General features: G+C 40.8%; 1 protein-coding gene and 1 long non-coding RNA gene across 6 annotated transcripts; one reads left to right on the top strand and one right to left on the bottom strand.

Moving 5' to 3' along the window:
- Window positions 1-36: 36 nt before the first annotated feature.
- Window positions 37-19429, bottom strand: LOC146562197 (uncharacterized). Its single transcript, XR_014894631.1, has 3 exons — window positions 19163-19429; window positions 18504-18734; window positions 37-799 (listed from the first exon to the last, which is right to left on the bottom strand). It is a non-coding gene; the product is annotated as an uncharacterized LOC146562197 (long non-coding RNA).
- Window positions 19190-27453, top strand: ccdc92 (coiled-coil domain containing 92). Of its 5 annotated transcripts, XM_085293735.1 has the most exons (6): window positions 19190-19301; window positions 19484-19671; window positions 20396-20517; window positions 22280-22452; window positions 22938-22979; window positions 25607-27453. In XM_085293735.1, exons 4-6 carry the CDS (start codon window positions 22317-22319, stop codon window positions 26413-26415), a joined length of 987 nt encoding a protein of 328 aa, XP_085149861.1. In that variant the 5' UTR covers window positions 19190-19301; window positions 19484-19671; window positions 20396-20517; window positions 22280-22316; the 3' UTR covers window positions 26416-27453. The 5 variants fall into 5 exon arrangements, with proteins under 5 accessions (XP_085149861.1, XP_085149858.1, XP_085149860.1 ...); XM_085293732.1 differs by lacking the exon at window positions 20396-20517; XM_085293734.1 differs by lacking the exon at window positions 20396-20517 and having other exon boundaries at window positions 19214-19301; window positions 19534-19671.
- Window positions 27454-27837: the final 384 nt, after the last annotated feature.

The following is a 27837-nucleotide window of genomic DNA, read 5'->3' as shown; positions in this document are numbered from 1 at the left end:
CCTAGTGGCCTGTTTGGATTTAATACAAAACCCATATTAACCATAGCCCATATTAACATCACAGCTGAAAACACATCTTCGTCATCTTCTCTTCTCTTCTCTTCTCTTCTCTTCTCTTCTCTTCTCTTCTCTTCAACGTTTTTAGATGTCTTAATATCCGTTAACCCCAACAGCAAAGAGACTTTGCAGGGGAGCATTGAAGAATAACAGCCAGAGTATGGGACACACAGGGGTACATTTGCCCGATGAGTCTCCAGCATTTAATGTGCTTTAATTGGCTCAGGAGTTAATGTTACCCAACCCCAGAGTTCAAGTTTTATAATAACATTACTGCCAGACTATGCACCCCACTCACCTCGCAGATCCCATCATGCTGATGGCTGCCATGCTGATTATATTTGTCAAACCTTACTCTAGCTGGGTTTTTTTAATCTGTAAAAGGGTTTGTAAAAGTGATGGTGGGTCATCAGCAGAGCTGCAGGTGTTAATTATAACAACGGTAGTTCTGTAGGACACTTACAGTGCAGATTTATAGCTTCTGTGCATGTGTGCAAATTTATACATGTGCACACCAGCAGAACAGTAACTTCAGAAATCTTGGAGTAATTATAAATTTAGGAGCAGAATTTAGGGCCATTAAAACTAAGTACGACTTCTTCCCAGTGACAGAGGGCTGTTTGTTGCTGGGCCTCAACGTCTCTCCACTCAGGACAGAGGCAGTAGTGCCAGTGTGCCAAATGCTGGAAGTGGGTCAGTGCACAGTCACACAGTGGCTGCAACGCATACATCACGCGTGCACCTGTACAAACATACAGAGAGAGGGAAAGCAGAGGAGAGTCCACATTCAATTCAAGACACATTTTAAGGACATTTTTAAGCACAAGGCTACACGTTTAGCTACACAAAATGATGAACTTATAAAATAGTATACCAAATATGAAAGCTGTATGAGTAAAGCCTCTATGTTTGTAATTTTGCACTGGCGAACTTGGTAAAGTCTGCAGTAACCGCCCTGTTTGTCAGACAGAAGAAGGATCTTGCCTGCATCAAAGCCAAGACCGCAGTGGTAGTATATTTTATTGCCTTATTTGCATTTATGTTCTCAGCTATAGCTCTTTATAGTTCAGAGACTATAGCTGTATGTGATTCAGCAATCTGCAACTAATGAATGCAGAAAAGATAGATAGATAGATAGATAGATAGATAGATAGATAGATAGATAGATAGATAGATAGATAGATAGATAGATAGATAGATAGATAGATAGATAGATAGATAAGGAGCAGGATGCTATTTTATGTCAAATGTCTGGTTAGGATAAAAGACTCAAAGCAGGAGTCTTCATCAACTGGTTAAGAAAAGCATGCAGTCATTTCACTTTTATCAAAAGAAAACACAAAGAAAAAACAGGATAATTATGACGATGAAAGACGTCTTTCTAAAGAGCAACAAGATATAACTTGCTTTGAAGAAAATATTTGTGTTGCTTCTTTGTGAGACTGTGCTTAAGCACAGCAGTTGCCTCGAGCTAAACAGTAACATCCACATGCTTCCTGACTGAACAATTATAATTTACTTTTATAATATTTGCTATTAGCTAACAATGATGAATCCTAGAGGAATTTTACTTAATTGTTCATTTTAAAGGCACCATAAAACACTATGGGAATGCCTCAGCACACATATGGATTACTGGCAAATTGTATATAAATGATAAAAAATAAAGGTAATAATTTGTAGCACAATGTTCTTGTTTACTTGCTTGTGCTAGTAAACAAGCTTGTATACTTTGCTCAGTCCTCAAGCCATTGTTAAAAGGAAATGGATGCGCCCATGAAATCAACCTTCACTGCAGATTTCAGTGGAACTGGAGGCAAGCAGAATTAACCCTGCTTTCTCAGACAATATCCAACTGTGGCCACATGATAGCAGCAATTAAAAGGACGCAGTGAAAGATGCTAATGGCACAGAATACTGTTGAGATGGAAAGAGAGGTTTCACTCTGGGATTAATTGATTTTTAGATTTCTATTTTTAGATTTCACTGGGCAAGCAGTATTTGCTGTGCTTGCCCCGATGGAAGACAACTGTTTAGAGCACATAAAAACTGTTTTTCTCTCCATAGCTAATCCCCCATTCATGACAGCTATACCAAGGTTAATATTTTTAATATAATTTACCTGTTAAAATATTATATACGCTTAAGTTAAGTGTGTAGCTGCTTTACTGGTAAGTAAATGCTCACACAGCTGTTGCAGTCTGTCCCTGTCTTTTGTTGACTTTTGGTTCTTTTGATTTGATTCATTTGAAAAAAAAAACAGCACTTTGTCATGTCTCTGTGTAGGCAGGCAGGAAGAGAGGACCCAAAATGCAGGACTCACGGAGGCGGAAGAAACTCAAAATAAACAGCTTTATTGCTGGGATGAAGCAGAACAGGAAAAACACTAACTAAACTGGGAGTACAGAATAACTAGACAGGTTGGCAGGCTGGCAACCAGAACACAGAGGAAGTGAGGGTACAATGCAACACTGACACGAAGAAACACTGGGCTTAAATACACTGAGGAAGTCATCAAGGAATTAGAGACAGAAGGGGAACACAGCTGGGAGGAATAAGACCTAATGAGACGGGGGGAACAAAGCTAGAAACACTGACATATGACAGGAACATGAACCTTCAGAGTAAAACAGGAAACAAGACACACTTAACTAGGACACGGACTCGACAGAGTGAGACAGACAAGACGCTGAACTAAACCGGCAAAAATAAACAAATACAACCCGAACCTTAATCATAATGCAGAAGCATACCAGAATAACTGAAACACAGATTCATAATAAAAATCAACAAAGCACCAGAGAAACATAAAGAACAATCCATCATTCAAAAATAAACCAAAACATAAGGAATTCAAAATGCTGGGTCAATCCGACCCAGGACCGTGACACACTTGGTCTATGGTCTATGGATTCACCTTTAAACCACCGAGAATGTAAAAGAACTCCACTTGAGGCTTCAAAACGAGAGTGTCCCTATGCATCGTTTTTGTTTTGAAATCTATGTCCATCTTTTTTATACAGTCTGTGATATTAATGTCATTAGTTCAGCATGTGTTTTATTTAAAAGAAATACAAAAAGAATTGTGGAAATTAAATTCCTGAACAAATGATTGTACTCGAGGCAGTTATAGAGTCATATTCTGGAAACTGTGAATGTCCATCCAAAAAATTTGTACCAGTCTGTTTTGTAGATGTGAAGTTGTGCCACTGGATAAATCAAACATTTTGGCTTGCTTGTGGTGCAAGACTAATGCTTGTTTATTAAATGTCACAAGTAAGTATAGATGATAGACACTCCAGGACAGTGCCTGATGAATTCCAGACCGCTGAGGGAACTATAACAAATGGTTCAGACCAGTGGGTGTCACAGACAAGTCTGCTGGTCTGGAAAGTATCATACCAGGGGAATGGTCATATTCATACCTGGGGTCAATCCGCAGAAACCCTGGTGTTACAAGAGTGGATGTAAATAGCCGATGTGTGGCATGTACAAATTTTAAGTTCAGAAAATCTCAATTTGGGCCTCATTTTTCTTTTGGCAAAAGAATTATGGCTTTTTTTTCTTTCTTTCTTTTTTTTACCTGTATTTAAAACGTGGAAGGAAACTAAGTCACTCACTGGTAAGTGTAGCATTGTATGCCAGCATCTTGACTGGCACTAGTTTGTTAGGATTTTAAAACCTTTACCTTAGTAAAAGTAAATGATTTTACATGTTTACTCACACTGTCTGAATCTTTGTGATCTCAAAAATGAAAAGGTGGGTTCCCCGCTATTTCTCCCCCATGTCTGTCTTTTTCTTACCGCATGGGCTGTCCTCTATGACCGCAAGTAAACACCCTCTTCAAAGTTTTGCTCTTTTAATGCACAGTATGAATAAATTGCTCCAAGCCCATAAACTTTAACAGCTGTTTTGTTGCTCATTGCAGTTTCCTGCGTTGCTCATGCCCCGAGTGGAAAAACTCCCTGACTGCTTGCCTGTTATGAATCTGCTTGTTCTCATAAAACATTTCTTTAATTCTGTGGGATTTTTTTAAGTGCTTGGACCTGTGAGCCGGTCTCAACATCTCTTCTCACTAAGAGAAAGTCGTAAAGAAAAGCTCCCGTAAAGAGGTTAATTAAAAGTCTTAAAACTGCTGGTTAATTAGGGAGCTTTAATTTAAAAATACAGGTCATTATGTTGCATCAACAAAGGATAAATGAGATGCAACTATAAATGCTGTAAATAAATCAAATGTAACTTATATTTCTTGCTAATGCTGGAGAGATCAAATTTTCCTGCACATACAAAACATTATAGGTATGATTTTCTTTGCACCGTCTGTTTTGTACTAGCCTTCAAAGGCTTACAGCTCTTTATTAGTAGTTCACTGATTACACAGAAAACATCTCAGTCGGGGCTAGTTCACCTGACCAAACAGCTCCTGATTAAAGAAGCTTGTTCTGGGTGGAAGCTTTCTCCTCCACGACTTAAGGGTGAAAGGTAAATATCCAAGTGCACCTGAAACACTCCAGAGCAGACACCCTTTGGTACAATTTGCCAAGCATATAGGTCTAAATATACTCTGCCAGCTGCGAACACAAATCATACAATCAACCTCAAATGCACAGTTTATATATCTCAATATATTATCCCTTTGGAACATTTTTATGTTGTTTATCACAAGTGATGAAACTACTGTGCAGTGTTGAAATATTGTAGTTGGCAGCCACAGCCCTTCAATTTCGGTGCTGTAATGAGCGAGTTTACCTGCCGTAATAGGCAGCTTTGTATCTGCACAGCTGCAGCAGATGTGTCCTCTCCGTCTCTGCTGGTTTAGGGGAGACAGAGTTACTGTGGGAAAGGGAGAAGCTTGTTTGAAGCAGGCAAATCTGCTGGGTCTTTTAAATAACATCCAGTAACACATCCAGAGAGAAAACTGAAACTTTAAGTAGATTATTGAATGTATTATGGAGAATAGATCATCTGAATTTTTCAGATATTACAGCTGTTACTCATAAAGAAAAACATCTGGAATGAAAAGCTCATAATTCTTTTTATTTAGTTAAATCATGACTTTCAGTGACTGTAAACTTCAATCAAATGGATGAGTCAGACGTGATCAAATGTTGTAATGTACCTATTCCACTGAATGGGGAATGGGAACATTCCCAAATCTGTGGATTCAACGAAGTCTTTTTTAAAAGACTTAACATTCCCATTATGGAGCAGCATGGGCTGCACGGTGGTGCAGTGGTTAGCGCTGTTGCCTCACATTAAGAAGTACCAAGGTTTGAATCCACCAACCATGTACAGCGCACATGTTTTTTGCTTGCGTGGGATCTCTCAGGTGATCCCGGGGTTATGGTTATTGGTGATTCTAAGTTGGCTATGAGTGAGAATGATTGTCTGTCTCTCTGTGTTAGCCCTGCAGTAGACTGGCAATCTGTCCAGGGTGTAACCTGCGAAAGCTGTGAAAGTCTCTGGCGACTCTGAAAAGGAAAAGTGGAAGAAAGTGGATTGGGTGGTACGGCTATGTATGTTGTGTGCACACACATAATGTGATAGAGTAGCGGGCAGATGTCACCAGCATGTTGTCCTGTTTAAAAACACAGCAAACAGACTTAAGCAGAGGCAACTTGCCATGAACAGAATTACCTGATTTGCCCTGTTTGCATATTAAAACTTGTTCCCACTGCTGCAAGCATAGCTGTGGCTATTTATGTACTGCACCTGTAAGCCATCACTTATCATTCACGTCATTAGATGCCACAATAATGTGCACGTTCATGTATATATCAAAAGATGTGAACAGCCTCCAAAACTTTTCAAATAATCTTGAAGAACATTTGCTTTTAATGAAGTTTAACTGATTTATTAAAAATGTGCTTATTATCACTGGCTATATATAACTGAGACTGAGAAACCAAAAACAGTACATGCTCATATCAAAGCAAAATTTAATGCAATAAAGTGCACCCTGATTTATTACCTTTTCGACACGGGAACATCACATTGCATTATGTTTGAAGCTTTTCCTCCATTTCTTGAGTTATTAGGATTGTGCCCTATCAAATACATGACTACTTGCCTGAAAAGGCGGGACTGCAGAAATGCATGAAAATAAGATATTTTGATCAGAACAAATCATCTGAGATCAAATACATACACCTGGAAGGATAACTGAGATTTCAGTTGTGTTGTATGGAAATTGGAGGAGAAAGCGCTCCAGCAGCTCAGCTAGACTCTCTAACTGTCAGGTTATGACTTGTGAGTTGCACATGTGTGAATGACTCCAGCCTCTGCTTTATGCCAAGCTAAATGCATCTGTGGCTTCAGTTTATGGCTTAATGCACAGATAAAAGAGTGGTATAGATCTGCTAAATTTCAGTGGCAGAGTGTATGTGTTTTCTTTCCACAATGTGAAAATATTCCTTTACCTGTAATTACCCTCTACAGGCTGCAAATACAGCTACCACCAAGTCTAACTTGAGTGGCATGGTAAAGTTCTGTGAGGCTAGCCCCTATATTGTGGTTGTGTAGTTTACACCTCCCCTGTCACACCGCTGCCAGACTGCGTGATTTCTGTTTATTTATGTATGAAAAATGCAGAAATATATGTGGGCTGAATTAGAGAGGTCTTGCAGACCCACTGTGAGCCCACTGGCTGGAGAACCAACTGGGCCTCAGAAACCTCCATTACACCACAGTTTTATTTTTAGCAAGCATTCTTCAACTCAACAAAGAAGACATTCAGGTTAATCCAAAAGCAAATATTTCTCAGAGAGCTATAGAAATAAACCATGTCACATATTGACATCTGTGCTACTGTACAGTCTTGCACTGGTGTGTGTGTTTCATCAGTTTAAAAGAAAAAAAGAACCTCTTCACACGAGCTTTTGGTCCTTAGATTTAGAAAAGATAAGTGCGGCCTCTTTATAAAGAGTCCTCTGAAATAAAAACAAGGATCCTGCTCATTGAGTTTGAGCTTCAATAACATCAGAGCATTCCTCAGTGGCATCAGAAAATATTTGGAAACTATGGGAGAAGGAGAGAAACCCTAGACATAAACATGTGGGTCAGGGAGGGCTAACCGGCACAGGAGGACAACCTGCCAACAGGAGTTGTGGCTTTCAGGAATGTGCACAAACACTCCGCCTCGCTTTGGTTCTCAGTATCATCCGATTCTTCCCGTTTTCTCAATGCATTTGTCTTACCTGCAGCTTGCAGACATTTGACAGATGAAACTAATATTTCTGAGTTGAAAAATGTTGCATGCAAATATTTAGTGCTAAGATGTTTGCATGAAAAGTTCAGCATTTGGAGAAATACATGCGTCGGGTTTCTTTTTAAGACTTAAAGTAACCAGCTGTTGTTTAGTTTGTCCTAGTATAGCTTAGTCTGGATCAGTCAGAAGCACCTTTCAAGTTCACAAATTTTAATAGACACAGAAACAAAAAAGAAAGTAATTTAAGTGAAATGATACTTTTGTGCCGGTCAGTTAATCTCTGAGCTGAAAAACGCTCTCACACTCGACTCTCTTTATTCAGTCTTTAAAGTATTTTAAATTAATCAAATTTGAATAAACTTGGAAGAGTCTACAAACAAAAAGACAACAAATTTACCCTGAGGTCAGACCATGCTATGCTCAGAGACACAGCAAAGAACCCAACAGCCACATAGCAGACTCTACAGGCCCCAGGTAGCATGTTAACGTTCAGGACAATTACAACTAGAAAAAGACTGAACAAGTGTGGCTTGTTCAGAAGCGTTGCCCAGAGAAAGTCTCTTCTCTCCGAAAGGAATATGGCAGCACAGCTTAGATTTAAAAAATTGCATCTGAACAAACATCAAGACTTCTGGAACTGTGTTCGGACAGATGAGAGCAAAGTGGAGATGTTTAGAGAAAATCAAACACGGCATATCAGCACAAACATCTCAAACCCGCTGTCAAGCATGGTGGTGGAGAGGGATTGATTTGGGCTTGTTTTGCAGCCACAGGATCTTGACACCAGATCACTTTTATTTATATAGCACCAAATCACAGCAACAGCTGCCTCAAGGCTCTTTATATTGTAAGGTAAGGGCCCTACAATAATACAGAGAAAACAGAGAAAACCCCACCAATCATTTGACCCCCTGTGATTAAGTGCTTTGGTGACAGTGGGCAGGAAAAACCTATTTGTACTCTCTTCCTACAGAATTTGGACCAACAACAGAAACTCAAGTTAACTCTTTAGAGTTTCACCATACTCTTAAGACTCATATTGACAATAATTTATTGTTAATAAATATATTATTAAAAACAGTAAATGTTTAAAATTTGTTCTCCAAACTTTTGGTCTAACCTTGCTCTGTTGGTAATTGCCTCTCCTGGGGCAGGAGCTGGGTTGGCAGCATGTTGTTGCTCCTGCCTTGTTCACTTCACCTTGATGGCCTACCAGCTGCTCAGCCGGCACTGAGTTGACAGCGCAACCTCCAGTTTTGTTTACACAAACCCCCACTTCCAATTTCTCCCTGCATCACGATTGTGCAGTTTATTTCATGCGTGTCACCCATGTCAGTGTAATTTCCTTCAGCACACACCACACCAGTAGACCTCTGGTCACAGATGGTCACAGTTCCACACCTCTGTGGAGTGATTTGTACGGTTTAGTCCACAGTTGCTTCACACCACATAACAGATCCTGTTGTGCTTGCACCATGTGCTAAGTCAACCTTACTGAAGTTTTTCTTTCCAATACAGATCTGCAGCAATGTCACCCTGGCATATTCATGTTTTGGTATTTAGAGAGGCAAGTCAGAACACTGAGCCATCTGATGGTGCTGTTATCGAAGCCAGGAGACGCTGCCAAGCATTTGATTCATTAAGAGTGCTCTTCCTCCAAGAAAAACAAAACATAACAGTTAACGGATTGATTTATGTTAAGGTGTGTTTATCAGGAATATTGCTCCAGGAAAAATCGAATGGAATTCTAAAATTATTGTCCGTGTATAGCAGCTGCTTGCGTCATCAGATTTAAAATCACAGCCAATTTTTTAAAGACTCATTTAAATGCTTTCAAACGGCGTTAAAGGCGTTTATTTGTGAAGCCAAAGAGATGCTCTATTCATTTGTTTGCCTGAGCGTTGCTGACATGTTGTCACTTATGGTAATGAGTCTGAGTGAGTGGCACATAAAGACTCTTTTCATTGCACTCTCTGGGGCACTGGAGCAGGGCAGTCACAGAGTTTGAAGGCAGAGCTGTGCCCCTGCCTGAATGAAAATACAGAATGGAAAGAATTTCCTGAAATGAAACTCAATCACTTTTGCCACTAAACAGCAGACTATGCACTGGAGGAATCATCTGCAAAGTCTTGGATTGGAGGGGCTTATTAAAAGCAATTCTGTAGAATAGTGGAGGCACAATCAGAATTATACAGGGCAGCTCTGTTCAGTAGATAGTTTACTTACATGCAATGCAAAATTACATTTTTTCCCCCAGTTTATATTGACTTAGACCTTGAAATTTTCCATTGTTGAGTTCAAGTGGACTGATAGCCACGGATGACAGCGACGTTCGTAAAGACGGTGGTGGCAGTGGAGGCTGTAATCCATGGCTTTCCTGTGCTTACTAGTCTCACAGAGGCCAGCTGTTGTTGAGTTTCCATCCAAGCAGCTGGGCTAGGGTGTTCTGTGGTCTCCTTCAGCCCTCTTTGAAAGAGGATAGTCAAGTTTAGTCCCTCTGTGAGTCCCTGAGAATACACCCACTGCAGCCTCACTGAGGAGAGATGTCCTTGTTGCAAGGATGTAAAAACAGGCCTGCAGAAAGGGACTCTGGGAGACTCGTGGGGATGTTGGCAGCAGGTGAATGCAGGACCAGTATGAAGGGAAATATCTGGCAAGTGGACTGGAACATCTTGACCCAACGTGGGAACTCAGGATGTCGTCAATATTGGTGAAATGCGTCTGACTCAAATGGTGGGAAGAAATAAAAGACGTTGGTTCAAAAGCAAATATTCTTAGTTCAGAAGGGTTACTCAGACGTGGTGAAGCAGCTGTCCTGTTGGGAGAGGCACAGGGATAGGCGAAGCTTTTCATTTACCCCCACAGAGGAAGTGGACAACTTTAGGAAGGGCCTTGACAGTGCGTTGATTGGGCCTTTTTGTCAATCCGACTGATCTAGCGTTCCTTGATCTGAGAAGGCCTGGGTAAATGGTTTCCTCGTATTTTGCCTGGCCACACAGATGGTGGAAAATAGCTCTGTAGTGGGTTTTGCTTGGCTAAGCAGCTCTGTTTTATTTGGAGTCCTGCACTAAAGGATGAGTAGCCCAGCTTGACTGGAGAGAGCCCAAGGCCTTTTGAGATCACACAGGCACTAAAATCCATATGTGAGATGTATAAACAGCAGACAGTGTTTATTTACAGCATTTGATCTTTCAGCATGTGTCTCATGCTTAGCGCCACACTCTGGAAAGAGGAGTTGACATATCTAGGCTTTGTAATGTAAAGAAACACATGCAGAAACCATAAGCTGGGGCAAGGTTTACAGACATCACTGCTATTTTAGTCATTTTACTTCCCCAGAATATAATTGATCACGCTCTTCTTATTTTACTGCAGATTTTGAGGTTATAGGATGTAAGCACGTCAAGCAGCCAGGTTCTGGCCAACATCCGGGTCCGTGGAGATTAAAGGAATGTTTGACAATTTGGCAAATGTGCTCATTTGCTCACTATCACACATGAATGTCAGGTTAATAATGTTACAACTAGCAGCTGCTTTGCCTCGCTTAGTACAAACCTCAAGGAGAGGTAGTCAGACTAACCTGTTAAACTAACGAACCTTTTTTTTATGGAGGTCTTCACTGGATTAGACAAGCAATATTTGTAAATAGTTAACATTAGAGGTGTGGTTAGGTGGATTTTGTTATGTTTGAGTAGAGCTAGACTAACTGTCTTTTTGCATTTCAAGCCTTTATGCAACGAGTCCACAGCATCTAGCAATTGCATGAGCTGTGCACTGCAGCAAGCAAGGCACCTGTTCCTTATTTGGTTAAAGTTGAGCGCTAGGCTATTTTATGCAGTGGTTACCAGAGTAACATGTCTGTGAAGGTTCTCAGTCATCCAGGTCATCGTAAGGAGCTTGGACTTCCTTAAGTTGCTTGAAGACGTTTCACCTCTCATCCGAGAAGCTTCTTCAGTTTTAAGGGTCAAATGGTGGAGAGTCCCAGATCTAAACCCAGTGGGAGTTTCCCCCCAAAGAGGGACAAAGGACCCCCTGATGATCCTCTACCTAATCACATGAGCCAAGGTGTGAAAATGGGTGTGGGTCAAAATCAGCCAGGGTTTCGAGTGAGCTAATTGTGAAACCTGGCCCCACCCTATCATGTGATTTCCTGAGGTCAGATGGCCCAGCATGTGAGTAGGTGTTTAGGCGTCTGGGAAGGGATCTCAAAACTGGATTATAGATGGCAGACAGTTGGTGTCGTAAACCACCGCCTCTGTTCAAAGATGGTCGCTCACAGTGGACATAAATGGCTTCTTTCACTCCTCTTTCAAACCAGGTGGAGTCCAGATGCTTTTCTTTCCAAGATCCTTAGATTACCAGAGTAACATAAAATTTTGAAAACGTTTAAAATCGTTTAGTGTTGATCTAAAAGGAAAACAAATTCAGCAGCTGGATGTCCTAATTATTGCCTTAGATATTTTTAGAAAAGGTTTTCTTATTGGCGGCACTGTTGTGGTTGATACTGGTGTCTCACAGCAAGAAGGTCCTGGGTTTTATAATCCAGTCTGGGGCCTTCCTGTGTGGAGTATGTATGTTCTACCTCTATCTTTGTGAGTTTCCTCCAAACATGCGAATGGTTGTGTCGCTGTGTTAACCCTGTGACAGACTGGTGACCTGTCCGGGGTGTAGCCCTCCACCCCTCCCAAGACCCTAAACTGGATAAGTGGAAGAAGATGAATGGACATTTCCTAGATTGTATTTTTGTAATGTATAACAAAGGTTGCAAATTAGCCATTATGTTGGTGCTGCTAAGTTTTCACCATTGTCTATTCTGAAGCTGACTTATAAAGTGTCCAGGGAACTGAGAAAATACAAACAGGGCATTGGAAAGGTAATGATAGATAACACCAGGAAAAATATGACACTAAGTTTAAAGAAAAATGGAACAAAAATACAAACAAAAGTTGAACATAATTCCCTTCACAAAGAACCAGAAGAGAATAAAGAAACAGAAACTCAAACCAAGACTCAGGGAGCATGAGAGTGATTTTACTGATATAATTAAAGCTCCTGATATGTATGGCACATGTAGGTTTAAAAAGAGGATTATTCACCCAGTATTCTGTGGGATCACTGCTGTTTGTGTGCAAAAACAAACATTTTCGTTTCATGAAAATTGTTGGAAAAGCGGAGGATGACAAAGACAGAGTCGGTCAACAAAATTACAAAACTGTTGCCTGAGCTTGGCTTAAGTTGTCATTTCTTTCTCTTAATTTTGAGTTGAATTAACAGTTAAAGTAGCGGACCTTGTAGGTGCTAAAATATGTCACTAGAAGAAGGAGTGGATATTTATTGGTGAGACAATGGGCCAGTGAAATCCATTTTATCCATTTTTATGGATTTAACGCTTTGTTCTGGTCTGCATATGTCTTTTCACATTAATTACGCTTTTGTTTTGCAGTCATTCCTTTTATGTCAGCTGTCTGAGGAAAGTTGTTTTCAAAACCACGTATACGCACCTGAATTTGGGTGCCAAGAAAAGGAACAGTCTTTTCTTCCCCAGCTGACCTTAGTGGACCTCTAGAAATTTTAGCAAGGGAGCAAATAAATGCACTTTCCAACATGTGAAATCACTCTTTGAGGTGTTGGGGATGTGTTTAGTTGAGTCCTGGTAAAGATTTGGATGTTTGCATATAAACGTCCAGTGTTGTAAGAGCTCCTTTGGCGTACCCCAGCAGTGGTTTGAGGATGAATAGAAGTGGGCACATGAAATGAAGAAGTCAGCACAATTCTCATCCTTATTGTGACTAAAGACCAGGATAAAAAGTTTCTATTGAAAACAGGAAAAACCTACAGCCAGTCTCCTATGTCTCTGGAAAAACAGAATCTCTGAGCTCTATCTCAGAGCAGTGATTATGGTGGTACAGTGAATGACTGAGGTGGTCGAAATAGGAGCTTGGGGGATTTTTTTTTACATGCTCTGAATACAGGAAACACATGTGTGCTTCTGCTTCTCTTTTGGTTGTTGACTCAAACTGCGATAATCTGAGCAGTGTGTACCCACCACAAACAAAGGGTTTGCACATAACCTCACCACAAAAGTTAGCCTATAGACTGCTTATATTTTTTCTAAATAGCTACTTCATATGTGACAAAGCAAATAAATTCTATGTTTGATAAAGCTTTATTTAAGTACTCTAATTTTTGTTGTTGTTGTTTTTACTTTATAACACAGTGCAGCATTCTGAAGCTTTCATTGTAGCTAATGGATATTCAGGCCATGATTTCCATTTCTAGATTCCGATCACAAAGGTGTAACATATAGGATCCATACATTTATATGGTCGATATGAATGGTTGTCGAGAGATGGTAATGGTAAATGTTTTTTGTAAAACTTTTCTACTCTACCTGTGCACTCAAAACACTTCACACAACATGCGTAATTCACCCATTCATACAAGCATAAAGCTGTCCAGTGGGCTCAAATGGAGTCTTTGTTGGATCAGTTTTGACTTCTGGGCCTGATGTTTGAAACCACTGAATAAAATGAAGGCTAAAAAAGAACTACATCATCGTTAGATGTTATCTCATGGTAATGCAGTCCCTTCATGCTTTTGTCGTCATCTGTTTGTTAATCTGCACTCGGCCAAAGTCTACCCGAATATGAATGCTTTTCACAGAGAATCACTGCATAACTGTGACCTGTCTGAGAAAAAAGAAGTTTATTCTAACTTTGGAATACAGTACATCATTCATTACAAAATATGACCATAAAGTGGCTTTATAAACAATAAACTTCCTTAACTTTAAATACTCCTATATTGTGTATTAATTTAACTGTTAAAAAAACATCAAAACTCCCAGGGGGCATTTTCCATAACTGCGTCCCTCTGATTTTTCCAGTGAGCCCTCGCAATCTCATTAGTTCATTTTAGTCACATCTGTATCTTATCACACTGTCTCGTACTAGTGTGTGTGTGAGTGTGTGTGTGTGAGTGGGAGGAGTAAACCATGCATGGCCCACGTTTTTCCTGCTGAAGTTGGCACTGTGAGTTACAGCCACTTCAAAGTCTGGTGTAAGGGTCTATTAACCATTGGTAATTGAAGTATCACTTTAAATGGCACTGAGTACGCTGCTCTCTCTGGACTATAAAAGGAAAAAAAAAGGTTGCATAGAAAACATAGTTTTATGAAGTCCAGCCTCATTACTAGAATGAATGCGGTGACATTTTGGCAGTGGCTGTGTAATGATTCTATAGCAGGGCTTTCCATGAGGGTCCTATGTAACATGCTGGCTGTAATTTCCTCTCTGTGTTCACCTGTGTTTTGTCAGCTAGTAAATTTGTCATGAACAAATTGGACGGTTAAACTTGTCAGAGAAGCTGATTGCTGTTGAAATAACCTTTACTTTAAGTGCTCATTTCACATATTCTGCCACTTTATTTTCAAATGGCCTCATATAAAGTCCAGATGCTACCAGCACTTTCACACTGTACATTCTGTATGAGCAGGAAAACCTCTGGGTCCACTATGACCGAGTGATTAAAAAAAAAACAGTGCAAATATCTTTAAATGACTGAATAGATGAGTAAAACACGGGGATCTGCCCCATAAAAAGGCCTGCACCACTGCTTTTGTAAGGCTACATATATCTGTATGCAGACTAGTTTTTGACTATAAGCGTGGTTGCATTTTACGTTCAGATGCTGTTATCTCAAGCGTTAAATGTAGCATTATAAAAGTGCAGTTGGCACATTTGGAAGCATTTACATAAATCACACTTTCATGACTGTCTTCTTTTAAGCAGGCAAAAAAAAAAAGAAAGAAAAAGAAAAAAAAGGGTCCTGGAAAATCAAATTAGGTTTTCAGAGCTTTGCGTTTTGCCTTGCCAACCTCAATATAATAACTGTAAAACTATTACAAACTGAGAAGTGTTGGTGTTGGCAGCTTGTCAGAGCAGGGGCAGTAAAACAGTGCCATTTGAGACAGGTTGACGTTTCATTTGTATTTCTCTGATGAGAAGCGGCGCAATCTGTTAATAATCCAGAGGCATTACCAACAACACACGTGTAAGAATGAGGAATGGTATCATTTCTTTGTCCGCTGTATAAAAAATAGCATAAGTGTGATTGGTGCTAAGAAGTTCATTGCTTTTCCATCAGTATGCCATTTTGGGCCTGGGTACCTTCCAGTACTGTCTGTGCACCATCACTTGGAAATATTACTGTGTTCGAAAGAATGCATTTCCTAGGTTTTGTCATTAAAAAACAAAACAGATGATCAATAAAAAATGAAATTGCAGCTGATGATTGTTAAAGGAAAAGCCACTGTGGACGCCTCAAGTGGGAGAGACGCCTTGGTCAGTGGATCCCCCGCAGGCAAAGGCCAAAAAGAAAAACAGCGGTTAGAATTGCAGGAGTCCCGAGTCAATCCTGCATGTTTTATTTGGTTAGTTTCTCTCAACGAGATTCTTTAACTACCAGTTATGATGTATGGAGGCCTCAGGCAATGTGCAAGTAAAACAAATCACATAGAAGGTATAGGGGTCTCTGTTGGGGAATTATTTTTCACATTATTTTTGCTGGTGCGAGGATAACTTTGCTTCTTTTAAATTGGTTACTTTCTGTGGGAAGCTGGGAAGCGTGCCAAACTCACTAAAAATAAAGAAATGAGAAAAATTTAATCCCTATCGCAAACACGCCAAAGCCAGGGAGATATTAAAGGCCGCTTCCGAAAAAATAACATTCCTGGAGATTGGACAATAATTTCAGTTATACCACACGATATTTTGTTTTTGTACATGCGAGACTCATTCTCAGGTCGGGAATGAAAATTGTTGCTTTTGTTTTGTATCATTTCACTCAGTAGCTGTGTCACTGAGGAATTTACCCAGCCAGAAATAATTTAAAGTGATATTTGGGGTCACTAATGAAAAGGCTACTGTTTCCCCACTACACCCTGGGCAAAGTTAAGTCAAACTTGCTGATATCACGTGGGATTAGACAAGGTTCATTTATTCCTCTGGAAAATTATATTTAATACATTAAATTTCATTTCATTTATTTCACACTTGGTACAACAGTTTCCACAGTTAGTTCTTTCAGACAAACCAACCACACTTTCTATCGGTATAGCACTGTAAATAAACATACATATCATACCATTGAAATGCAGTTAGGTTGATGGAAATTCTGCCAGTTCTGCCAATATAATATAGACTTGTTGACCACTTTATTAGGTACACCTTACCAGGACTGGGCTGGATTTTTAGCTTCAGCACTGCTTCCATAGATTCAACAAGTTGCTGCCTGTATTCTCCGTTTCCTGTTCTTAGCTGAAAGGAGTAGCACCAGGTGTGATCTTCTGCTGCTGATGCTTCACGGTTCAACAGATTGTGCATTCAGAGATGCTCTTCTGCAAACGAGTGGTTATTTGTGTTACTGCAGTTTAAAGCAGTCTGACCAGTCTGGAAACAAGGCATTTTCCCCTGGAGACTTGCCACTTACTGAATATTTTCTGTTTTTTGTACCATTCTCTGAAAACCCTAGAGACAATTGAGTGTGAAAATCCCAGTAGTTCAGCAGTTTCTGAAACACTCAGCCTTCTGGCACCAGCAACCATACCACAATCAAAGTCACTTAAATGATTTTTCTTCCACATTCTAACCATGTCTGCATATTTAGAGTTGCTGACATGTGATTGGCTGATTAGACATTTGCGTTAACAAGCAGCCGAACAACTGTACCTAATAAAGTGGCTAGTGAGAGTAGAAACATCAGTCGAAGTGGGTGTCATGAACTGACTCAAAGTTCAGACAATAGAAGGGGTTTGGTGGAGTCTGCACAGATAAATGCACAGTGGGTTAGACCTTTCAAAGAAAGAAAATAAACCCAAATCATGCCTGCCTGCTGGGGAGACGAGAGAATGTTAGCTACCGCCTACTGGTGATGGCCAGAGGGGCCGATGGCACGATATGGCAGCCTTGCCTCTGTCAGTCTGCCCCAGGGCAGCTGTGGCTACAACTGTAGCTTGCCTTCACCAGTGTATGAATGTGAGAGTGAATGAATAGTGGTATTGTAAAGCGCTTTGAGGGGTCCCGAAAAGCGCTATATAAATGCAATCCATTATTATTATTATTATTATTATTATTATTATAAAAAAAATAGCTCATGAAAATCCCACACTGCAGCAGCTTGTAGGGTTGTTGTCTTGCTGAACCTGCATTCATCTCTCCCTCAACCCTGACTAGACTCTCAGTTCCTGCTGTTGAAAAACATCATGGCATGATGCTGCCACCACCATGCTTCACTGTAGGGATTGCATTGGCCAGATGATAGTGCTGCCTCCAAATTTCCTCCAAATATGATTGGCACTCAGGCCAAAGAGTTTAATCTTTGTTTAATCAGACCAGACAAATTTGGTGACCATGGTCTGAGAGTGTTTTGGGTGTCTTCTGGCAAACTCCTGGCAGGCTGTCATGTGCCTTTAACTGAGGAGGAGCTTCAGTCTGGCTACTCGACCACACAGACCTGATTGGTGGAGTGCTGCAGAACTAGATGTCCTTCTGGAAGATTTTCCTCTTTCCACAGATGCTGGAATAATGTCAAAATGACCACTGGGTTCTTGTTCACCTCCTTGACTAAGGTCCTTCTACCCTGATCACTCAGATTGGCCGGGCAGCCAAGCTCTAGGAAGAGTCCTAGTGGTTTGAAACTTCTTCCACTTAGAGATAATGGAGGCTACTGTGCTGACTGGGGCCTTTTCTGTATCATTCCCCAAATCTGTGCCTTGATACACTCAGATGTCTGTAGACAACTGCTTGGACTTCATGGCTTGGTTTGCCCTCTGACATGCGCTGTCAACTATGGGATCATAGATAGACAAGTGTGTGCCTTTCCAAATCATGTCTAATTAACTGAATTTACCACTATCAAGTTTTACAAACATCTGAGAGATGATCAGAAACAGGAATGCACATGATCTCAATTTTGAGGATAAAAAGAGATTATTATTTAACTATTATTTAATATATTTTATAGAATTATCAATACTTTTTTATGTTTGTTTCATTGTATTCATTGACAAAATTTCTGACAGACAAAGCTACATGAAGCACTGACTTTGACTTTGATAATCATTATATCAGATCTGATATTGATGGCTCTCTCCTAATTTGAACAGATATTTGTTAATTTACCTTTATTCTGTTTTTATTTGTTAATGTGATGAACTGGGTAGTGATCATTTTGTCTCTACCTCGTCTCCTTTCTGTCATGTCCGCCTGGAGGTTGCGAGGCCAGTTGTGTGTCCGAACAAAATCCACCATGGCGTCAGCAAATGTAACACTGGAAAATCAGTTGCAGAGTGCACAGAAAAACCTGCTCTTCCTCCAGCAGGACCACGCCAACACGCTGAAGGGGCTGCATGCAGAGATCCGCAGATTACAGCAGCAGTGCTGAGAAGGGCCACAAGTAGGACTTCACGCTGCTGCGGAAGACCAACACATTTAATCTCAACTGGCTCTCTCCTAATTTGAACAGATATTTGTTAATTTACCTTTATTCTGTTTTTATGTGTTAATGTGATGAACTTGGTAGTGATCATTTTAATTGTTGATTAGAGAGTGTGACTCTGTTAGTGCAGCCAAAACGAGATAGAGAGAGTGGAATGTCAAAACATGTGAAAAGTGGAAGGAAAAAACTGTTGCTGTTGTTTTACCGCCTACACAGTAATTGAGGGGCAATACTGCCCCCTGCTGCCCTGCAGCTGTACTGTCCAACAGCTTTCGTTCATTTTTATTTTTTCACGCATTCCAGGCGCTTTGACATAACTAAAAATCAAACCTAGCGCCTGAATAAACTATCATAAGCATCAAGAAGTTATGACACGTCACACCTGACATAACAACTACTTACTTCGACTCTATCACTAGATGGCGTGTACGCCTCACCCCTTAACAAGTGACAGTTTCTGTTGCTATGGTGACGACGCTCTCCCCGTAAACGGTGGCACGTCCGTAAGAGCTGCTACTTCCACATTTAATGACGTTTAAAGGTTAGTAGACTCTATTCTACTTTTACGTGAGCTGCTTAGTTTCAGCTCACGTAAATTCAAGCTGTGATTCTAACCTTTAACTTTAATGTAACTGGTCAAAAGTCACTGGTCTGGAACATTTTATGGTTGTATCGCTTAACGTTCAGGTTTCCCATGATGCACCGCTTTATTTTGTCTAGTAGCTCGGGGAGATGATAGGAAACTGACACAGCCACCCCTCTCTTTAACCCAGCGGAGGCGAACCCCTGACAGCAGCATCCTTGACATGCCCCACAAGGCGGACTGCGCTTAGCCGGTGTGGCTAGTCTGTTTATCCACATTTCCCGATATTTTAGAAGATATTCGACGGCCGAGTATTTTTAGCTGTAAGGTAAGCTCTCCGCCATATAACGTCAAGGTACTGTTGTAGCCTTGTTAGCAGTTAAGCTAGGCTAGCATCAATGAAAGCCTCATAGCTTACGTAGTTACCCCGTTTTATTCGAAGGAGGCTATCGGCACATTAAAATATATGTTTCGTTTATCTGAAGCTAATTTTTGTGTGCTTCAGTTTTATTTGGGATTAATCTAAACACACTCAATAAAACTACATTTTAACTTTTAAATTGTTTTGTCTATTCCACGTCAGAAAAAGCCTTAATGTCGTTAATAATGGCATGGCACCTGCTAATGTGTGCGCATTGCTGCAGGACTTTCATCGAAAGTACGGATAAGCCCTGTTGGATGTATTCAGTGTATCCCGAATTTACCTGACCACCTCCACAAAGCTAAATAAAACCCCATCTTCATGCTAGGATTGGTCGGTTGCTTTGTGCGTGCAGCAGGCTGTTTTTGGGTGATTGTAAAGTGTGGTTTGGTGTGACCCACCAGAGAAAGAAAATGTACTGTTTGCTGGACACTGGTCAGCTCCTCCCTGGACCACAGTCGCACATAGCATTGGTTGCAAGACAGCCTTTGTAATGACCCCTTGAAACGCAACAATGGCATCCAACAGCACGCGGAGTCAAAAAGACCACATAAAGTGGGGTGTTTTGAAGCCTTTCACTTCCACCGTTCGCCAGGCCTGATTTACGACTTTCTCTTATTCTTCGGTACAGATAAAGAAGGTCAAGTCGAGAATTAAGTCTCTGGATGAAGATTAACGTTAAAACAATGATCCTCTGGCAGCTACCGCCAGGACCAGCGGAGGCTTCATTTCGGGGTGCTGTCCGCAATGCAGGTGCTGAAATTGAAAAAGTGTCGTGGAGCGCAGTCTAATAACACGTAGCGTTATCTGTCCTGTTGCAGTTGCAGGCGTTGTTTGTAGTTAGACCACTTAAGCTTTAGCTGCCTCTGTTTTCCTTTTAATTCTTTTGTTGATGACATAAACATGACTCTATGTGAGGACGTGATTATTGTGGAGAGTAACCCAGACTGCATCTTTCCATAAAATACAAGCAACAGATTTAGAGAAGATGCTGGAAGGGAAGCTTCTGTTTACAGTGTGGAATCCAAGGTTGAAGGATGCACGTTTGCGTGCAGTTTCAGCGTCATTACAGGGCGTGACAGCGAAGGAGTTATGGCTGAGGATAGTAGCTATTTGCTAATGTTTCGTTCTGCTGCTGCAGTTCATTGATTATTTATATTCTCTGTGTGGGGAAATACTGGTTGCTACATTAGGAAAAGAGAGTCAAGTAAACACGTTCAAATGGCAAGGATTTACATCTTAGAGGAACTGTCTTTCTTTAATTCACTGAGCATCCATACACTTTTTGAATCACCTCCATGCTATGGCATGAGCCATATTACTAAAGTTGGCAGAGGTCACGTCTTTGCAAGCGGAAAGCTATCAAAGCTATTCTAGGAAGGATGGGATGAGAGATATGCTTGCAGCGCAGGGTCTACCGGAAGGACCGCACATTACTCATCAATAATAGATTATCTCCTCAGCCTTTGTGACACACCCCCAGCTGTATGTGCCAGGCTGTGTTTTGGTTATCACATGTTTTCATGGCAAAAACACACAGGCGCGTGAGAGCTAAAACTAGGGAGCATGTTAGGTCAGGTGCATGGGATGTATTATTCATATAAGTTAGATGATGTAAGAGTGGGAAGCTCAGAGATGTTTAATTGAAACACACTTATGATTGCAGTCAGAGGCTGCCTCTGTATACAGGAGGGGATTTTAGCGGAGATCAGTGTTCTCTGAAGCCTCAGCACAGTTTAACAGAGGGTGGAGATATTGAGACTCGCCTCTGGAGACAAGGATGTTCAGTGAAGAGAGTGTGGAAGAAGGTGGGGCAAGCCACACCCAGTGTCACTCACCGTGACATCTGTTAATGTGTTCAGCTTTGATTTAGTGTTATGACTGATGGTGTTATGGACACTTAATGAGAGCATTATGTAATAGAGACATATGTTATGCTGTTTCACTGTTGGGGTCTGTTAGATATTCTGAATTTGAAAGACTCTCACAGAGGAAAAACATTTCCACTGCGTCGCTTTATCAAATTACAAGATAATATGTAAATTGGATTAGTACGTATTAGATTAGTGTTACCTTTCAGATGCCTTTTTTAAGGCCAGCAGGGCCCACTCTGTATTATAAATCAATAGCCTAATTTCAGTGATTGGTCGTTAAGTACAGCAAGCCATTACTGGCCTTTCTCTGCTATAGTCTTATTCTAGCATTGACCCAGGCAATAATGATATCCGACACAGCTACTGTGCATAACAAACAACAAACAGAGTTGCCGTTTTTGCCTTTGGATGATCAGTTTAAATGTAAAATGCCCTTCTTTGTAAATGGGGTTAATGGTATCATCCCGTATTGGCTGGTTTGCTTAGAAAGCAAAGTTAGACCGTATCCTAAATCTCACGTTTACAGCCAAATGGATGAGAATTGATGTGATTACTTTTTTTATGGTCTTCTTCTCTATCTCTCTTTTTTTTTTACTCTCTCTGTCTCTACCTCGTCTCCTTTCTGTCATGTCCGCCTGGAGGTTGCGAGGCCAGTTGTGTGTCCGAACAAAATCCACCATGGCGTCAGCAAATGTAACACTGGAAAATCAGTTGCAGAGTGCACAGAAAAACCTGCTCTTCCTCCAGCAGGACCACGCCAACACGCTAAAGGGGCTGCATGCAGAGATCCGCAGATTACAGCAGCAGTGCACAGGTGAGAAGGGCCACAAGTAGGACTTCACGCTGCTGTGGAAGACCAACACATTTAATCTCAACTGTGGTAGGGAGTGCTCATGAATTTAAAACAGAGGCTTTTGCTGAACCTAAGCTTATGCCTGGAACTAAAAGTCAGCAAGATGATGCGTTTCCAGTGCTAAATATGTCTGAAAAAATATGGCGACTTACTGGCAGTAATAGATACACGCAGCAGACATAAATATGGTCGCCCAGGAAAAGGAGAAAACAGCATGATCTGCCCCTGACTTCCTGTATCCAGGGCTAACCTGTTTACTAAAGCTGACGATGAGCTCTCACTAATCTTATTAAATGGACACTGCCATATGGAAAGCACAGACATGTTTTCCCCAAACTTGCTTTGCTGTTAATTAGTATGTGAGGAGCATGCTGTTAGATAGCTGCCCTGTTCTAGCCTCATGTAGCGCAGGCATTGTAAATAACCCTCTTCTTTTTCTTTCATAGACCTGACGTATGAGCTCACTATCAGAAGCTCCGATCCCTCAGGTAAGCATCATTTGTAGTACACAAGCACCAGTTATACCACTGGCATTCAGCGTTGTTGTCATGAGTTAGCGATGCCATTAATTTGTTGTGGAAAGGTGATTACTGCTAATGCTTTACACACTGTTTTTCCCAGTGTGAGCCCTTTGGTCTAGCCCTTTTCTTTTTAGACCAGTCAGTCTTATTAGTTCAATCTTCTGACATGACACTGGTATTCTGACAAGAGAAGCTAAAAAAACTGTTTCAAATTATACTCACTTCCCCCAGGTAAAATATTTTTTTATTCTTTGTCTTTTGGGTTTTAGAATGATATATTACATTTTCTGTAACTACTTCAAACTGTGCAGCACAAAACCCCCACAGCAGTAAAGGCTGTAAATCAGTGTTTTTTCCTTTGAAATAGAGGTCTGTGTCAGTGGACAGGCCTGGGAGCACAGCACTCTCCCTGTTCCCACCCAAGAAGTATTGCAGTGTGGGCCTCCCTGCTGTTTATTGCAGCTCCCATTGCTCATTGCCACCTGCCCCTCCCCCATAAAACCAGGGCCATGACATGGTCTGAATCACATGCTGCTCCACAGCTCAGCCTCAAAGGCACCTGATAGGCGGAATACAATTTAATTTATGTACAAACTATTGATGGCCACACTGATGTGTGCAAGTGAGTATGTCACCAGGAGCACATTACGTAGTTGGTGTCCTTAAAGGCCCAGCCTCAATCAGTATTGTCAAGGCCTCCAGTCAGAAGCACTATCATGTTAGTGGGGGACATCTCAGAGATTGGAGTGCAGGAAATGAGATTATGTGTCACAGCACTAATGCACACACTGCTAAATGCTCACTTTAGCAGGGCCCAGCTGTTCTAGCTGTAGCAAACATGTACCAGCCCCTCCTTCAGAAAGTGAAAAAAATGATATAACATTGCTGTAACCACCCCTGTATTTGATTAGACTAAATGAAGGAATTGCAAAGGATTGAGGATTTCTACTGAATAAAAAATACACAAATGTGCTTCATTCCATATTTTTTGCACATATACAAACATAGCTATACATTGATTGTACCTGGGTGGGGCAAGGCTGGGTGGGGGCAGCAGTGATGGAGATCACATGGGAGTACTCTGTCTACCAGAGATGTAATGTGAGACAGGAGCTCTCTGCCCACTGCAGATGAGTCTCTGTAGGATCATACCATCTCTGTCAGCCTATAGTCAGCGTCTGCACTTAATGCACTAATGATTAGTCCGGTGGTCTTTGTTTTTTATATATATATATATATATATATATATATATATATATATATATATATATATATATATATATATATATACTCTTAAGTCATTTTTAATATTTTGCTGCCAAGGAGCCAGACTTTCTTGTAGTTTTTTAAAGTGGTGGTTTGTTGTTATTTTTTGTTTGTTTATTTTGTCATTAATCATTCAAGCATAAAAATGGTAGCTAAGTCAAGGGATGAACCAGCAAAGAAGCTATTTTAAATTGTATCTTTAGGCACTTTGTTACTAGCAGTCACAACAACACAAAATTTCTTCCAGTTCCTTTAGTTGTGTAAATGAAAAATGCCAAAGACTACACAGTTTAAGAGAGTTAAGATTTACATGAGTATTTTTGCACCAACAAAGTGATTCCCAAAGAGCTGTTAGCTGAAAACTTGGCATGTCTCAGCATGGTGTGCAGTGTCCTTAAAACTGAACAAGCAGAGGACAGATAGAAGAAATGTTAGGTTTTAAAAATGATCTACACTAGATAAACAGTATCTGAAAGTCGTTTCCAACAGAAAGACCTGTCTTGAGACCTGAGAGATGCATCTGACTCTTCATTTGATTCATCTTCTGTTCACTGAAGCCTCATCAGAAATGATGTCAGTGGAAGTGCGTCTGTCAAGAAGCTGTTATTAAGCAAGGGAAATGAGGACAAAAGGCTGAAGAATTGGACTGATAGTCAGTGGCAACAGGTCTTTACAGAGTGATGATTCCAAACTTGAAATTTCTTTAAAATTTATTTTATTTATTTTTGTTCAAATGATTGTCGGTATGTACGGAGGTATTCAGGATAGAGGGACAACAGAAATTGTCTACAGCCGTAAAACACAGTGGGGGCTCTGTCATGGTTTGGGGCTGCATTTCAGCAAGTGGAGTTCAGGATCTCATCAAAATTGATGCAATTATGAAAGCAGAAAAGTAGAATACCATTGCAGCACCATCTGGAGTAACAACGTACTAGCAACAGCTTTATTTTCTTTATTTTTCAGATCCCAAACAGATTGCTAATGCAGTCAAAGCATAGTTGGATAGAAAAACATAGAATGGATTGGCCTCATTAGAGCTCAGACCTCAACATTATTAAGACTGCTTAAAGAAAATTTCAAGAAAGCTTGTCTAAGAGAGTTCAGGCTGTGTTGAAGAATAAAGGTGGTCATATCAAATATTGACTTTCATGTTAGAATTATCAAACTATTTTTCCTTTTATTCTGTATTTACATGTATGTTTGCATCTTTCAGTAATTGCTGCACTATTTCCTATTTTCCTGTCAACATATAAAGGAATGTTGGGTGGCTTGAGACTTTTGCACAGTACTCCATGTAAGAGCTGTTGGGTTTTTTTCTGTGTGTGCAGACAGCAGCGAGGCCCGATGCAGGGAGCTGCAAAGGAGGTGTGAGGAGCTGGAGGCCCAGTTGAAGAAGAAAGAGGAGGAGAACACAGAGCTTCTCAGGGACCTGGAGCAAAAGAACGCCATGATTTCTGTCCTGGAAAACACCATCAAAGAGAGAGAAAAGAAGTACCTGGAGGAGCTTAAGATGAAGAGCCATAAACTGGCTGTTTTGTCTGGGGAGTTAGAGCAGAGAGCCAGTACCATTGCTTACCTTACCTCACAACTACATGCCACTAAGAAAAAGCTGTTAGCCAGCAGTTCCTCTGAGGCCAGCCCTAACGCCAGTCCTGTCACCTCGTACAAGCCCACGCCTCCACCGGCCAAGGACAGGCAGCCTGAAACCCCACGTCGCCGCATGAAGAAGAGCCTCTCCCAGCCTCTACATCCAGAGTTGACAGAGGTGTATCGCCTTGGAGCGGACGGTAGACGGATGGTGCTGCGGGAGACAGTGGATGCCATGCCTGACCCAACACCCTTCTTGCAGGCAGGCAGAGAGTCTCCTGAACCACAGGTAGTTCGTGAGCGGCCTGCTGTCATCCCTCCCATTGCCCCTGAGCGCTCACATGCTCCTCCACTGGGCGCTACGGCAAGTCCGCGACACAGCCCCGCACGGGACCGTCAGTACAGGGCTCACGTGGGCGTGGCACACCGCATTCCACATGGCACTCCTCCCTTGGCTCCGCCACAGGCGGATGTGGAGACTCTGGCAGTGGACCAGGTCAACGAGGAGAAGGTTGTTCGGAAGCGCTCGGGAGCCGACAGGACAGTTTAACACTGCACTGCAAACCTGCACCTTAAATGCACATCTACTGTATACACACCACACTGCAAGAACAAGAAGCAGCCTGAACCACTTTGTAGCCTGCTTTTGACGCAACACTGCAATATTAAAAAAGAAACTATGAAAGTATATTATGATTTGGTGATGGTATTCCATTAGGACTTTTGTTTTTTTTCATATACAGTAGAAATGGACTACTATAAAGCATGCCAAATGTTTATTTACTGTACACCCCAGTGAGTCCTTGTACTATCACACATTGACTTTTTGCTTAGGCTTTCACTTCATTCTGTCTTACATGGTGCACACAACAAATTCTTAGCCAAATATCTGCATCAGTGCCTGCTGAACCAGTTTTACCATACACGAGCTCCATAATGTAGTCATGGCTAATAGTTATATTTACATATCTCTGTCTTCTTCATCTTCTCTGGACATATCAACAAACTGTATAACAAGCTGTGTGCAGCTGCTTAGGATAGAGCTGAAATAATTAAACTATTACTCCCTGAATGTCTTTCATCTGCTTGTGATATCAGTATAATAACAGCCCTGTAGGTATGAGCTGTGTAATATGCAATTAGACGATTGGCAGTTGCGAAGGTGAAAACTGGACTCTCATCTTTTCCTTTGCTGACTGGGAAAAACAGCAATAGGCGTGAGAGAGAGAGCGACAGCGAGTGCGTGTTTCTGAGAGACAGTGTAAGCCACTGTGACAGCTAAATTTTAGTTTCAACATTTATCCATTGATGTTGTCATGCAAGGGCATTTTTTTCAAAAACACTGCTGTAATAGGATTTTTGTGATATTATTAATTGTACTTTATAAAAGCTGTACATTTGTAATGAATTCCTTTTTTTTTATTTATTATTGATTGTAGGACTCAATAGAAAGTACAACAACACCTCAGATATTCACTGTAGTTACACCACCAATGTGACGGTAATTAAAATCACTAAATAATCTGCTTTTCACTGTAAGGTGTACTATACAAAACAGTACAATAAACAATAAATGATTTTTTTCAAAGGGTTACTGGGTTTCTGTTAGTGGCTGATGGGCCACACTGAAAGTGTTCTCCATGATCCAAACTGTGGCTGTTTTGCACACCTGTCTACACCAGCAGCCATGCAGTCACATGACTATAACTCACAATACCATTGTTATGCTAGACCCATTTACAGTCTGTTGTTCTTAGATTTAAACAAAAATAAAAACTGAATCACATCAGGAAAAAATCTGCCTTTTTATACTTACCTGTGTATGTACTTCTACCAGACACTAGGTGTCCCAATTTTTAAAAGAAAATGTCACTGAAGGGATATTAGTCACTGTATGAAAACAAAGACTGCATTACATGTAAACAATACCTTAAAAACATAAGTCATAGACCAAAAAAACATTTGTAAAACA

Source organism: Mchenga conophoros, linkage group LG12 (assembly GCF_057382185.1).
Source record: "Mchenga conophoros isolate Kocher_MC1m ecotype Shallow Benthic linkage group LG12, M_conophoros_male_GT1.1, whole genome shotgun sequence".
Taxonomy (NCBI): domain Eukaryota; kingdom Metazoa; phylum Chordata; class Actinopteri; order Cichliformes; family Cichlidae; genus Mchenga; species Mchenga conophoros.
This window is presented reverse-complemented; position numbering and strand designations above follow the sequence as displayed.